We start from the raw sequence: 14,414 nt of genomic DNA on the forward strand, positions 1-14,414 counted from the left end.
GCTGCGGAATAGCCAGTCAGTCTCCTGCACACATTTTCACAGCGTACGTATAAGGTACTTGTGTAAGGTAGGGTCGCGGGGCTGATATTAAATGCAAACGTTACAATATCAAAACAACTCTAACGCACGTAACGCGCGCGTCAGAATGCCCACTTGAAGACACCCCTCGGATGCAGCAGCGCACCGAGCGCTAAATAGCCTGGTATATACCCTATACATAGGTATATGTTTCTCTCGCTTCGATTCGTTCCTTCTCATTTCAACCTAGAGCCGAGCCTCCTAGGGCGGCCGATCCCCCCTTTCGAAAGCGTTAGCTTTTCTACCGCGTGCGTTATACGTGATAGACACAATGGAACCGACATACCGATCGGAAAACACGATTCGTATTCGTAGGTATACCGTATCTGAGAGTTTTTCCTCTACCCCACGATTCACCCCGACATTTTCTCTACGTGTTTACCTGTCATAATAACAACAATTATTACATTATCCTGCATTCAGACTTGCAGGTGATGGTGGTAACGTACAGTAATGGCTGTCTTTTTTGACTCCTCGTCTCGCGATTTTACGGTACAATTTTCGTACGCGTGAAATCGAATATACGGATTTCAACGAATTCCTTAATCAACGTACCGAAATACCGATCTTAATTATTCAGCACGTGCTGTAAAGGACGTAAGTAAGGACGGACAATAAATGTCGACGTTCAGTTAGATGAATATTTTTGTATCAGGGTATGTATGTGTAAGGTGTAAAGTACAACGCAGTGCGAGGTCGTTTTTTACACGCTCAACTTATCGCGTATGCGAATAGACTATACATGTATATATATACGGTATATGTATAAGTTGTTGACGCAGGATAATTCCAGTAAGTACGAAAAGCGACAGATTTCCCAAGAGTTAATGGAGCGTGTATCGAGCATTTATTGCGACGCGAGTGATTACCATAATTTTTCCATATTTCCGTGCAAAGTTTATCGCGTGACACACACAGAGCATCGAAGCCGTGATTATTCGTCTGTCGCGGGACGTCAGACGTCCTCTCCCATCTGCTCGGCAGCACCCCCCCGACGCCTCAAGGGTGACTAGGCAATTTGTGAAAAGCTCATTGCGAGACCACCAGGATCACTCGGGTATCGGCGCGAAGGTCGCGACCTGGCGAAGATGCAGAGGAAGAAAAAGATCGAGCGCAAGTTCATTTCGTGCGACTGTTTTCCGAACAATGATACGAAGCCTGGTGGGAAGAGTGCGTTTGAGAAATCGAGGTGCCGGTGCTCCACCCCCAAGCTTCGAGGAACGGCGTCCCGACGCACACAGAGACGGCAGCGCCCTTACACCGAGTGGTAAAACCGGGAAAAGAACGACTCGGAGTGACACCGGCAGAATAGGCGTGGCCGCTCAGCCGCGATCTTATACACCGAATAAAAGAGACTCCCTTTTGAATAATATAAGGACTGCGAAGTCGTCGAGGACGACGGCCACGAAGCCTGATACAGCCGCCTTGAATGAACCGCCCGGCAAGGAGCCGCTCGAATCTCTCTCGAATGGCTTGTGCGCCTCGCCGCCGTGGCTGGCTTGTCAAGGACACAATGAACCGAGGTTATCTATTACAGGGACCACGCTGCTCGCTCCCTTTCCCCCCGCCTCCGAGCCTCTCGCTCTCCTCGCCTCTCCTGCCGCTGCGCAGAAACTGATTTAGCGATTTTTTGCCAACTTTTCTTTCAATCGAAAAGGAACTTATCACTTTTCTTTTCATGGGGTACGAGATCGCCATTCTTCATTCCTCGTTTTTGCCGGCCGCAAGCTTCACTCGAGCAAAGCATCGGCGAAGGCGAGATTTAGCCGTCCGTATTATTCGGTCCTCGATTCGAAGCTCGAACACCTTTCCCGACGAGAAACGAACGTTGTCGAACAAGAACAACGATGCCACGATGATATTGTTTTTAAGGATCCGTTAATCCCAGATAGCGTTGAATCAAACGCTGAATAGGATTGATCGATACAACGGAGCCAAGTGATTTGACTTTGAGCAATGGTGAAACAAAGATTTCGTAGTTATACTAGAAACCACTGATCGGAAACAGCGATAAGAATAACAAGGCAAGCTTACAGTTTTTACGGCAAAATCACTGATCAAACGGCCAAAATAAAAATGAAAATAATTCATCGTTAACAATCGTGGCTGTAACTTCGGTCGAAATACACTCAACGATCAGCCATGTGCCAGCATGGTTTGATGATGGAGGATAAGCGTCCTTGTAATGAACGATTCGATCAGCGAATATTTTGTACGCAGTCTGTTCGTCCCTCGACTTGCTCTCTTCGAGTCTCTCCATCTAATTCTAAGTTTGCTTTCTCCGTATACTTGCTAATTTGTACTTACGGATGACCACCCTCGTGTAACGAAACATGGTTCCATCTATCTATCTATCCCAATGTCTTGTTACAGGACACAGCGGGGTCAACCAGCTAGGAGGAGTCTTTGTCGGAGGTCGACCTCTACCGGACTCAACGAGGCAAAAGATTGTCGAATTGGCGCATTCGGGTGCGAGGCCGTGTGACATCTCGCGAATACTTCAAGTGAGCAACGGATGCGTCTCAAAGATCCTTGGCAGGTTGGTTGAAATACTGCACACACGCACACACACACACAATCGAATAACCACGCGCTGCGCTAAAAATCGACATAATTATAATTTAGAAAAAGGCTTCTGATTTTTCACTCTCTCTTCTTCTTCTTCTTTTTCTTTTCTTTTTTTTTTCCTCCTTTACTAATCAACGGAGCATAGGCAATGAAATGTACGCATCTTTAACCGCGATATTTTTCGTCAAAGAAACTCCCCTCTTTTTACCCGTCAGTTTTGCGGGTTCGCCGATGCGACTGTAATTAGGTTTTCCGCTTGACCTTGTCGATGCGGAGACAAGCTGCTCTCACCTTTTCCAACTTGTGTACCAGCTCGAGTATTTTTTTCCACGAAGCTGTGAGAGTTCGAGGTGAAAAATAGAGAGGAAAAACCGTTCCGACTGTAACGATATGAGAAAAAAAAAAAAAAACACCAAAATAGCAGAAAAAATGAAAATCTTCCGCGTACACGCGAAAATCTTGATACCTTCATCGTTCGCTTCGTCCTCGTTACCTCCGACCTCGAAACCGTTGGCCACAACCTGGCTCAGCACTGCCACGAAGTCACGGCCCGGGTTAATCCACCGGTATCAAGTAGATTAGCTCTGTTCGTAGTCGGACAAACGATTCCGCCCGTGGTTCCGAGATTCGGGGGGTTCGGAGGTCGGAGGCTGGTTATATCCGCGAGGTCGAAGAGGAGATAATCCTGTGCCGTGGAAAATCAGTAGACAAAGTAAATTAAAGGGAGGGGAAAAAGACGAAGAGAAAGTTACGGGGAATTCGGGAGCAACGCGCGTTATACGCGCGCACTAGATTCACAGACTCTATCTCCGTCTACTAAATTGTACCGAAAATTCTTATTGTTGCAGGTACTATGAGACGGGCTCGATAAGACCGCGTGCAATCGGCGGTAGTAAACCGCGAGTGGCCACCGCTGAAGTTGTCAGCAAGATTTCCCTCTACAAGCGGGAGTGTCCCTCGATTTTCGCGTGGGAAATCAGGGACCGTTTGCTCCAGGAAGGCGTCTGTACCAACGACAATATACCCAGCGTGAGTACGATTGCATTGTTCGAACAATACCGCGCGTCGGCGTCGAGGAAACGCCGATAAGGGGGTGAAATTTTTTCGTCGGCGAACCTTGACGCCTTGGCGAATCCGCGTTTCGTTGAAGTTATTCACGTGTGAGACAACCTCTCCGACGTGACGTCCCGCTCGAAGGGGGAAGGTAAAAATTGATCCTGCCTCCGGTCGCGTCTCAAGGTCTGTCGTAGGCTCGGAACGTTAACGGCGAGGCGGCGGCTGCCGGCGGGTGATGAGAAAGGCGAAGAGAGAGCGGATCCGGACGGAGGAGAGACCAAGAGAGAATGAAGGCAGAGGAGGGCTGCGAGAAGAATAAAAGTGTCCGTGACTCGCGAACCGGCCGTTGCCATGGTTATTTGCATGCGTCCAATAAACGGTGGCTAAGGGGCTCTCGCCCGCTCCCTTCCGCCATGATGGCGTGGGTGGCGATGGGGTGAAGGACGGGCGAACGGGGCGAAGAAAGAGGGTCGCTAAACTCCCCCTGCAGCCGCCCTCCCGTAATGGCTTCGAAGGAGCTCCGAGGAGCGAGGAGTTAAAAAACGGAAGAAGCGCGGCGCGGGGTGTTCCAGAGGGAGGGATGGTCGCGAGGTTTCTATCCGTTGGAATCTAGATTACGGGAATACGAGGTTGTACCTACGAGAGATGCGAGACGAAGGGGGGGGGGGATCAAGTAGCAAAAAAACTCACGCTGTGCACCGGTCACAATTAACGACGAAGTATAAATTCCTTTTGACGTAGTTTCGAAACCGTTGTTACGAGCATGGTTCTGGCTCAGGTCTGGAAGTTCGACCCGAATGTCACAGGCGATTTCGCAAAATACATCTTATTTTCGATTAATATACCGATATCGGGTTTCCTCGCGATCGTTGGCCTCCAGGCTGTAATGATCCGCTAAGTATACGCGAGCCGGCCTCTTGAGTTGCCTAAGAAGCCGCTAGATTACACGATATACAATTCTTTGTTCAAAGCTGAAATTCACCTTAACGTCAATATTGTTGAGAAATAATATCGTTACGTAGAAGAGTTACGTACGTCGGGCTTTCTAGTTCGCGGTAACGAGACCGATCCTTCAATTCATTCGGATTCTTATTTTTTTTTGCCTTTTTTTTTTATAATTATTCGAAAATTCTCCCCCTATCTTTCTCTCTCTCCGTCACTTTATACACAGTCGATTTTTTTCCTGATGGAAAAAACCACGAAGGAAGTGGCTGATTGGAGATAATCGTGAATTCGGTCTGATAGCGAATCTGCACACGTGAATAGGTACGGGGTTCAAGTCGAGGGGTTCCTGCGGGATGCGATATTAAATATAAAATTTTATAAGAGGCTGCGGTGGGCGGAGGGGGAAAAAGGGGGGTGACAAGGTGGAAAAAACAGCGAAAAATCAGGGGAGAGAATCTGGGTAACTCGGGGTAGGTATAAGGTATACAGGAGGACAGGCACCTGCAGCGTTGCTGCTGCTGCTGCTGCTGCTGCTGCTGCGAAGCGTATCCAATTTGATGGCATTACAATAACGGGGGTAATGTCTGAGAATAATGAAATTTCCCCCAATCACGAGGACTCGCTCGGAATACGTTTCCCGAGCGCTCACCTCATCCTTCTCCTTTCCTTCCTTCCTCTCTCCCTTTCTCCTTTCGTCTCTCCCCCCTCCCTCCCTCCCTCTCTCTCTCTCTGGCTTCCGGCACTATTGCCGAAGCCTCCATTGTCTACGCGACATGATCGCAGAGTGTGTACAGATCGCTATGGAATTATCTCGATTAGCCGATCTATTTCTAAATCGAGTTTTAGTCCTCCATGTACACGGAAAAAAATGTAATGCAGATTTTACATCTCCTAAATATACACGAATTATGGTATATCCACGTACAAGCATAACGTAACTCTTACCGTTGGTTCCTTGACTCTTATTATCGGATTTGTAAAAATCCTGCCACAAATTGCTGCAGCACCAAAAAATGTAAAATCTACGATATATTTCTTTCCCTGTAGCTTCTGACGTATTTCATCTCGCGCATATCTTACCGCCTTTCTCAATTTTTACGTTCCAACGACTGCAGCATATACAGCTGGAAACAGGCATGCGTACAGTGTTTTCCAATCAGTTCTGGGACTCACCCCGAAATTCGTTTATTTCTCCGCACCCTTCAACCTCTCGATCGTGCCTTTTCTTCTCGTCGTACTTCTCGCCCCGCATAACCTGCGCGCTCTTTCCACTGTATCATCACGCAATTTTCTAGCGAAAATTTGAATCCAGTGACGCGGGCAGATCGCTCGCGCCGGGTGTTGCCGCCGGCATCAGGAAAGCGGGGCGGCACGGCGGGGTTACGTTCGTCCAGCTCGCCGTTCTGGTACCCGGATTTGAATCTGGCACCAGGCGGTGGAGCCGAACCGTTATTGGTTTAACCGCGTCACTGATTCTGGCTTAAATCCAGCGGCTCTCATTCCTTTTTCCGTGCCCAAACTCCCGTCGACACTTCGCCAGGCAAATCCCGCGGTATTATTATATAATATCCAGATGTTTGAAGGCGGGCTGCTGCATTTGAAGAAAAAAGAAACAGGCGGAGATAAATTTAGCAGCGCCAAGTGTGTTCGTAATTCGATATACCTGTACATTCCTCTTACAGGTATATACTTCTGTATTATTGTATTTAGAAAATATGGTCACGGTATAAATATATTAAATATGTAAAAGAAAACTTATTTCATTCGACTCTAACGTCATACCTATAACAGGTATAACACTTTACACACAGCTATGTAATTATTTTCGCAGAGATGCGTTATCGGCGAAAAAAAGACGTTTAATATTATCCGCTTGTCATTTCCTACGAGAATATTATCGATTTATAAGGGAGAAGCAAAAAAAAAAAAAAAAAACCTTTAAAAATTGAAATACAAGTATAACGACGATTTTCCAACGGTGTAAGTTTGATCGACGATTTCCGAACGTTTAAACCGCGTTCCGGTACAAATTCCAGGGAGAGCACCGCTGTTCGGGAAGATCACAGTTGTCCAAGCGAACCTCGGTGTGCAGGCGTGATGTTTCATGTCAATAATGTCCCGGGACACCGGTGAGGGGAAGCTGAGGGGGAGGGGGAGCGGAACGCGGGTTCCGCGTGGGCGGCATTTCGACGCAGCGTGGACACTGCGTAAATTAATCGTCTCCCGACACCCCCGGCAAACCCGTCCCCGTCCTCTTCCTCTTCCTCTTCCTCGCGAATTGTTTAACTGAGTGGGATCCGTGCGTGCCGCTGGACTGCGTTACGAGGTCCTCGGCCGGGCCGCGTTCCGCACCCTCGAACAACTGCGGAGGCATGTAACGCACGCCCTCGGCTCGTGTTCTACACGTTCGAGATTGTCGCCAGTGTCCGGTAGCCGGGTAAGCGATGGGTGAAGGGGTGAAGGGACGAAGGACGGCAAAAACGATTTAAACGGTTTGACGCGCCCCGCGCGATTCGACCGCAACTCCGATTCCTCCGACAGTGCTGCCCACGTTTTACGCCGCGCTCCTCCGTGATGTATTAGCAATAGGGATGAAACTCGCCGGACCGTCCGAATCGAAAGTTCGGAGAGGAGAGAAAAGTGGTTGAAAAATGTTCAGATCTGCGATAATGACGGTGAAAGCGAATCGAAACACATCGACTGTTACGTGTAGGTAATAGATACGGATTTTAACAAATGCGAATGACACGAGCTGCAATAATAAGGTTAAACGCGTAACTTGAGAAACGATTTTTTGTAATTAGAACGTTCGGAGTGATTGAATTCTCGTGTTTATCAGCCGATTCTAACGATTTTAGATACAAATCTCCAGAGATTGCTTGAAATTTTTTTTTATACAAATCCGTAAGCTGTCACCAGACTGGATAAGAAATATATATTTGTACAAGTACGGTACAACAGATTTTTGTCAATATATTGTTTTACATATTTCCGCTTTACGTGTGTTCCTGCAACGTTATGCAGACAATCTGTGAGGACATTGTCGACAAGCGAAATAAGTCAAAATCGGGATCAAAGACACGGAAGTTGAATAATTTTGGACGTTCTAATTATAAAACCTCTCGACAAATTGTTGATATCTAAGCTTGCGTTTTGGGAATCTTCTCAGATTAATTTCTCTAGCGTAAAACAGAGATGTTGTTTCGATAGTTCGTATAACGATTCACTGTATCATTCGTGCAGCTGATACGATAGTATATTTTCCGAACAGTTTTTCCTCTCTTCCCAACTTTTGATTCGGACGATCCCCGGCCGATTCATCCTTAACTACACTACACGTACATTCGCATCGCGGTTTATCTCGACACCGTCCGAACCCCGAGTTGTTTGTCCCGCGCTATACGTTCAATTACGTATTCCGTCCGCGTGCTCCAGGGGCGTCAAACACACTCGCAGTATAATCGTGGGATTTGATTCAATTCTTGTCAAACGATAGAACGATTAAACCTCTTTTATCATTCGTTTCTTTTTTCCGCTCTCGAAAGAAACACTTGCATTTGTAACGTTTCTCTTCCTCGCAGACGCCCGCAACAGAACAGTTGCACACTTTAACAATCGTCGTTTCCACGCAGGTGTGGAGAACTATCGAAGGTGAAAGTCGGCGTTTGCAACGGCGAAGTGGGAAAATAATAAAGCGCAAGTCTCGAGCGTATTTCTTGACCGCAAAAGTGGGACGTGGCGCGTCGTTCGAGTATCATAAATCAGGGGAAAGGGGCGTATAGCCCCCTATATACGCTATACCTGGTCTACTACGACTCGTTGCCTTAGAGACAAAGAGAGATTTTCTCGCTCGCGGATATATCTGAGCAACCGAATATATTTAGCGGGGCTCGATTTGTGAGGGTGAGTTTCGGGGTGACAAAGCTCGGCCGGGAAAAATACATAATGCAGAAGCCGGACGTCTACGCGCGACACCCTCTGACTCGGACCAAGTCACCGAGAAGCGCAGAGAGAGAGAGAGAGAGAGAGAAAGAGAGTGAACGCGGAAGGCAGAGCCGAGAGAAGAGAAGAGTTGATACTCTCTCCCTCTCTCCCCCTCGAAACCCGCGAAGCTCCCTCGTCGATCGTTCTTCGTATCGTAACGGGGGTGCATTGATTTACGCAGGGTGAAACCGTTCGCTGTTTTGCCATAAGAAAAAATCCTACCACCTTCCCCTCATACGGCACAGAGAACGATTCACTCTACTCACGTGGAGAGTTTGCGCCGTTTTCAACCGTACGTTTGAACCGGATATCCGACATTTTTTAAATTATCATTTTTTTTTTTTTTTTTTTTTAGACACCATCTTCAGACTTTTTATCGTAAGATTCGCATCTCCGAGAGCTTTGTCACAGTGAATAATTACCAGGTCTGAGAACGGACGTAAAATGCAGGAAGGAACGAATGAACCGTATAATCCAATGGAATTAGTTAGAGCGTAAGATTTTCGAACCCTTAGTCCGCAGGGATTTCCAAATCGAGAATAATCGCCGCAGGTTCTCTCTTAACATTTATCTGGCACCTTGGGGCCGTTCTTAAACGTTTCTGTGATGTAAAAATTTTTTTTACCATCTTGAAATTAAAAATTATTGTTGCTATTTTTTGTATCTTGTAAAAGAGACTTGAGTGAATACCCAAAAAAAAATAAAAAATAAAAATCAAGTCAGAATATAAAATTGCTTCGGTGCATGACCCCAAGGTGCCAGCTAAAGGTTAAGAAAGCAAACCACTTCGACAATACCGATGCCAAAAAAGCTCCTTTTTTCACCGATCGAAAGTTTCGCGCAATATCGGTGTATGCGATAATAATATGAAATAATTACAGGATAAATAAATGAAGAAGTAAGGTAAAATTCCAGGATCGGATCGCCACATAAAAGAAGAACGCTCGAGCGATTAAACGGTCGAGTATGTAAGAAACGGTGATAGACGAAGGGAGACAGGCGGTACATCGTACAAAAACGGGCGGGTGGCTCGCCGTCCGAGAATCGAAACCTGCGGAGGACTCGAGGGCCGAAAGATCTCTCGGAACGATAAACCGCGTTGTTATCCACACGCGGAGGCAAGATGGCGAGCTGCTGTCCGAGCGGGTAACGTCAAAGTCGCTCGAAAGCACTTCGAGCGGGCTGCAACCCTACACCGGTCATCGGGTTCACGGTGCGTGTATGGTTACGCACACGCGGAGCCGACGCGACGGGGCCCGACGGGGCCCGACGTCAGAAAAATGGGTCCGGGGCCCGGTGCGGACTCTCCGAGTTGGACGGCTCATTGTCAGCGGCTCGTTTAACGCGATTTCACCGAGCCGAAGGGACACCAGCGATCCACTTTACCTCTCTTATTATTATTGTTATTATTTTTGTCGTTGTTGTCGTTGTTGTTGTTATTATTATTTTAACCAACTATCAAACGTATCGACTTACGCCCCACGTCGCTGCAGCCTTTTCTGACCCACGCAACGCCGCTAAAGTTTCTCTCCGTAATCAAGCCCGAGCTGCTTTGCCCCTCCTCTCTTATCTAGTAGCTACCATCTCAATTCGTTTCTGGGAACTCCGGTTCACGCAGACCGATTCCTCGAAGTTTCACGAGACATCGCATTATTTTCTCACCTCCTGATGTTGATCGTTTTACCGATTATATAATCAATATATGTACTCTTCATCTTTAATTTCTCAAAAATGATCGATGAAAATCGTTCAGTTTTAAATCAAGTTACGCGGATCGTCAGAATTATACCGTGATGCGAATTCGCGTGTGAGCAATCGAAGGGTTGACAGTTTGTTCTGCAACTAAAAAAAAAAAAAAAAACATCGTACCGCCCCAGAGTCGCGTCCGTATCGTCCATATCACAGCAACTCAGCTTTCGAAAGCTCGAGCCCCCGTCAAGTATCGGTTCTGCCGACCTATAGCTGGTAGATAAAGAAGCGGACGGTGCAGAAAAGCGTAAGTGCGAGTGAGCGTGTCGGATGGGTTGAGTGTACCAGTTATTGACCCTGTCCCAATTGCTGACCTTTTTTCATTGTATCTGTTCGATCGTTGGTAACAAAATTAACAAAAAATAAATTCGTAGTGTCTAACCTCCCAGCAATTGGCATTGGTCGTCGAGAAATTCACAGTTTTCGCCGTCAATTTATAATTTTGGAAAATAAAAGGGTCAATAATCGGTACGCTTTTCTATCAATCCACGCCGCGAACCCGACGTAGGTGGACTTGAATTGTGCAGCAGCAGCCATTCAGCCAGCGAGGCAATATCGCGCGACGCGTGGCGCGTTTCCCCCGCTTTTTACTTCCCCGGCTTGACCCCCTGGGGTGCTTTCGTTAAATACTCTTAGCGATGTTCCCCCGTCTATGCAAGTGTGCGTTCGGAGGGTACGTAGCCGTAGGATAACCGAGAGTGAGAGAGCCAGCTGGCAACGGATTTAAATCCGCGATTATACACCCCCGGCATCGTATCTCCTCGCCCTTTCACCGCTCTCTATCTCCCTCGCTCTGTGTTTAAATTGCGAATACCGCGCGTTCCTCGCGTTCTATTTAAATCTAATTTGTATCCCGTGAAGTTCGGTTCAACCAGTGGTGAACGACTCTTTACCAGCAGCTATGCCGGCACGAGGTTTACGTTTCGCGGTCACTGCGGAACCGGCATCGCGATGATCTTGAAACACTTTTCATTTTTTTGTTTTTAGTGTTTCACCCGTGACCTCTCGATTTTGTTTTATACTCAGTTTTGGCCGCTACCAAAGCGGCTGCGTTTCTCCGTCGCGACGAAACAGGAACTTCGTTATTACGACGCCTTACTTTATACACATAATAAAACGATATCTCTCCGGGGTGCAATTTACACATGAAGTGACGGCGAGGGAGAATTAAGAGCCTATAATGTAACTGCTGGGGTGACAAAGTTCAGGTTATAATGAACACGAAGACAATAAAGTACAGTTATATAGATAAATGGAAGTTGAAAGTATGATTACATCGAAATGAGAGTAATCGAATATATGTTGAAATTCCTTGAATTACAGAAAAAATAAAGTGAACAAAATAAAGAATAAACGAATATCGAAACAGTCTGAAAAAACACCACCACAACTTAATATTGTAGGGGGAGAATAGAATAGGACGAGACTCACGTTGTATCGTTCGCTACAATCCTGCACGCGGATCGTGGCGGGAAGAGAAATGGCGGGGTGAGATTGAGTCGTCGTCGTCCGGGTCGCGGTCTGCAGCCGATGCCCGAATTTTTAACCCGGATGGATTTCCCACGCCGAGGCCAAGTCCTGGCGATACTTCACTCGAGCGTCACGAGCCGGGGTGACACGCGGGTCGGTTGCAGGAGCGGCGGCGAGAGGGAAGCTTTGCGAGTCGCGTGCCGCGTGCTTCGGATCCGCGTAACGAGTGTAATTGCCGGTGATTACCGGAAAATTGCCATTTTGCCCTCTCCCTCCCCTCTAATTCATCGACTTTTTTCCCGCAAATTTGTGCACGTCGTTGAGGTCCTCCGTCCAACGCAAGTTTGAATTTGATGATCGGAATTGGAAAAAACGAACCTGCGGGAATTAAGGTGGATTGGATTTGAGAAAAATTACGAAGGTTCTTGGACCGAAATTGATAATTTTACACAGTTTTATCTCACAAACTGTTGCGTTCTTGAGCTACGAAAATGTCTTGAGGGATTTAGAAATGGAAAACAGTGGAATTGTATGGAAAAGTTTGGATATCGATGATTTGTTTTGCGTCGCTTCAAAATTTAAAAAAATTCAGTACGATCGTTTGATCACTGAAGCAGAATTTATTCTTTTTTACCAACATTCGATTCGATACTGCTATTAATTTATTGATCGTAATTATCAACAACATCGGCGAAATGTAGAATCTACTATTTTACGATACAAGAATGATATAATAAGATAAGCGAATTACAGTGAATTTGTAGGAAAAAGTCTTCCGAATAAAACGAGTCGTGATATCGAACGAATCTATCAGACTTTCAACAAACGAATCCTCGATATCTATAGTATTACTCTACAACTTAAATATCTTCAACCATTTTCCATTATCCCTAGAAATTTTCGTAGCTTACGAGGAACTGCGCCAAGTGTAGGACCATCTCGATTGACGTCCAACCCGCCTCCTGTATAAAAGAACAATTATCTGCGCACAGAAAGCCCGATTCAATAAACTCAAAAGCGGCCAACCCACCGCTTGATCCGGCGACTGAAATTGGCCGCAGAAAATTACAGTTTACATGGTAAAGGTTTTGCGAGGTGAGCAATATACAGCGGTGGCTAAAAATTCGGGGGGTTTTTGATTATTTGGTTGGGCGATGGGGTGCCGATCACCTAGCCTGCAATTTCCTCGGGCGCTTACCGCGGGTAGTCGAAATCGTTGTCGAGGTCGGGGTCGGGGGCTGGCTAATGACAGGTTGCAGACCCGAAACCCGGGATCCCGGTGCCTGCAAGCCTGCGAGTCGAGGGCGAGACACGTGCTCCTGCTATCATTCGCACCCCCATTGCGATCTGATTCCGATCGGGAACGATTCCGTCCCGTTCCCGTTCTCCCGCACGCCGCGTCGTTCGTCAAGGGCTTTATAAGCCGTGACCGTGATCGTAATTCGCGATTCGTTATGCCACCTCACCCTCCGTTCAAATCCTCTCTCGTTCTCTCTCGATTTCTTTCCCGCACGATTCCTCCCATCCCTGGATTATGTCATATTTAAACGCGTGCCGCGTGTTATCCACGCCTCCGCGACTTGAATAAATTTCAAGAAACACGTCCGAGTCTCTCGCGAAGTTTCGAAGTTGCGATCGTATTTCTTGTACAGCGCGCATCGTCTGAATAGTTTATCATTTTTATCGCGCGAACAACGACGACGAAGGACACGGATTTTAGCCTATAGTCCAGAGACTAAGAAAAACGAGAAAAAGCAAGTAACGACACGGCTGAAAAGTTGACGAAAAAAAAAAAGAAAAAAAAACATCGTAGCAATTACTCCCGAAGCGCGCGTCATCGTCGTGACTGCAGAAACAGCGTGGATCAACGGAGAATTGCACGGAGTGTACAAGTCGGAACTCGGCTGAGATTACACGCAATACGTGTGAGGAATGGAATGGGGCTGCAGATACACCGCGGCTGGGGGATGCTGCTGCTTATCCGATCCCCGCGCGGCAACCGGAAGTCGGTGAATGGCGAGCCCTTACGCCGTGCATGCGCCCCGTCACAGCGCGTGTTTCCGCCCGCCTCTTCCTCCGGGCTTTCTGCTATTACCCCGGCAGAGCGGGGAGAGAGAGACAATATTATGACGTCTCTATCCGGCTCTCCGACTCTCCGGCTCTCCGACGCCCCTATCGCTGCTTTTCCTTTTGCCACTTCGCACTTACCACTTCACGCTTCATGCTAATTTTATTGATCGAGCCTACGAGGCCCTGGAGACACCGGGGTGCGGGTACCGCGACTTATTATTCGCAGCCAAAACGCGAGGCGACGAGGGGGCTGATACGCTTTTCATTTGCTGCAGCGCGACCGAACGCAGCGATGATATTCGAGGACGGACGTTTCGGCGAAACTTACGGAAATCGGTAAACGCGTGCAGCTTCGGAATTCACTTTTTCTCTGTAACGTTGAAGCTTAACTTTGTAACAAAGTTGAACGGCTACGTGTATGTGGAAGAAAGATCTCCTGGAAAGCTTGGCGAAAGCTCGAGGTTCGCAAGCGTGTTATCTTTGCGTATCACCGC

At 47.3% G+C, this 14,414-nt stretch overlaps 1 protein-coding gene across 3 annotated transcripts in view; it reads left to right on the top strand.

The window, feature by feature from the left end:
- Positions 1-14,414, top strand: part of LOC124307896 (paired box protein Pax-6-like) — a 65,317-nt gene that overhangs the window by 21,662 nt on the left and 29,241 nt on the right. For all 3 annotated transcript variants that reach the window (XM_046770059.1, XM_046770060.1, XM_046770061.1), the window contains 2 exons: positions 2,452-2,617; positions 3,495-3,675. In XM_046770059.1, coding sequence (XP_046626015.1) covers positions 2,452-2,617; positions 3,495-3,675 — 347 coding nt within the window. The remainder of the gene's footprint in view (positions 1-2,451; positions 2,618-3,494; positions 3,676-14,414) is intronic.

The sequence above is a fragment of the Neodiprion virginianus genome, chromosome 6 (genome assembly GCF_021901495.1).
Source record: "Neodiprion virginianus isolate iyNeoVirg1 chromosome 6, iyNeoVirg1.1, whole genome shotgun sequence".
NCBI classification, from domain to species: Eukaryota; Metazoa; Arthropoda; class Insecta; order Hymenoptera; family Diprionidae; genus Neodiprion; species Neodiprion virginianus.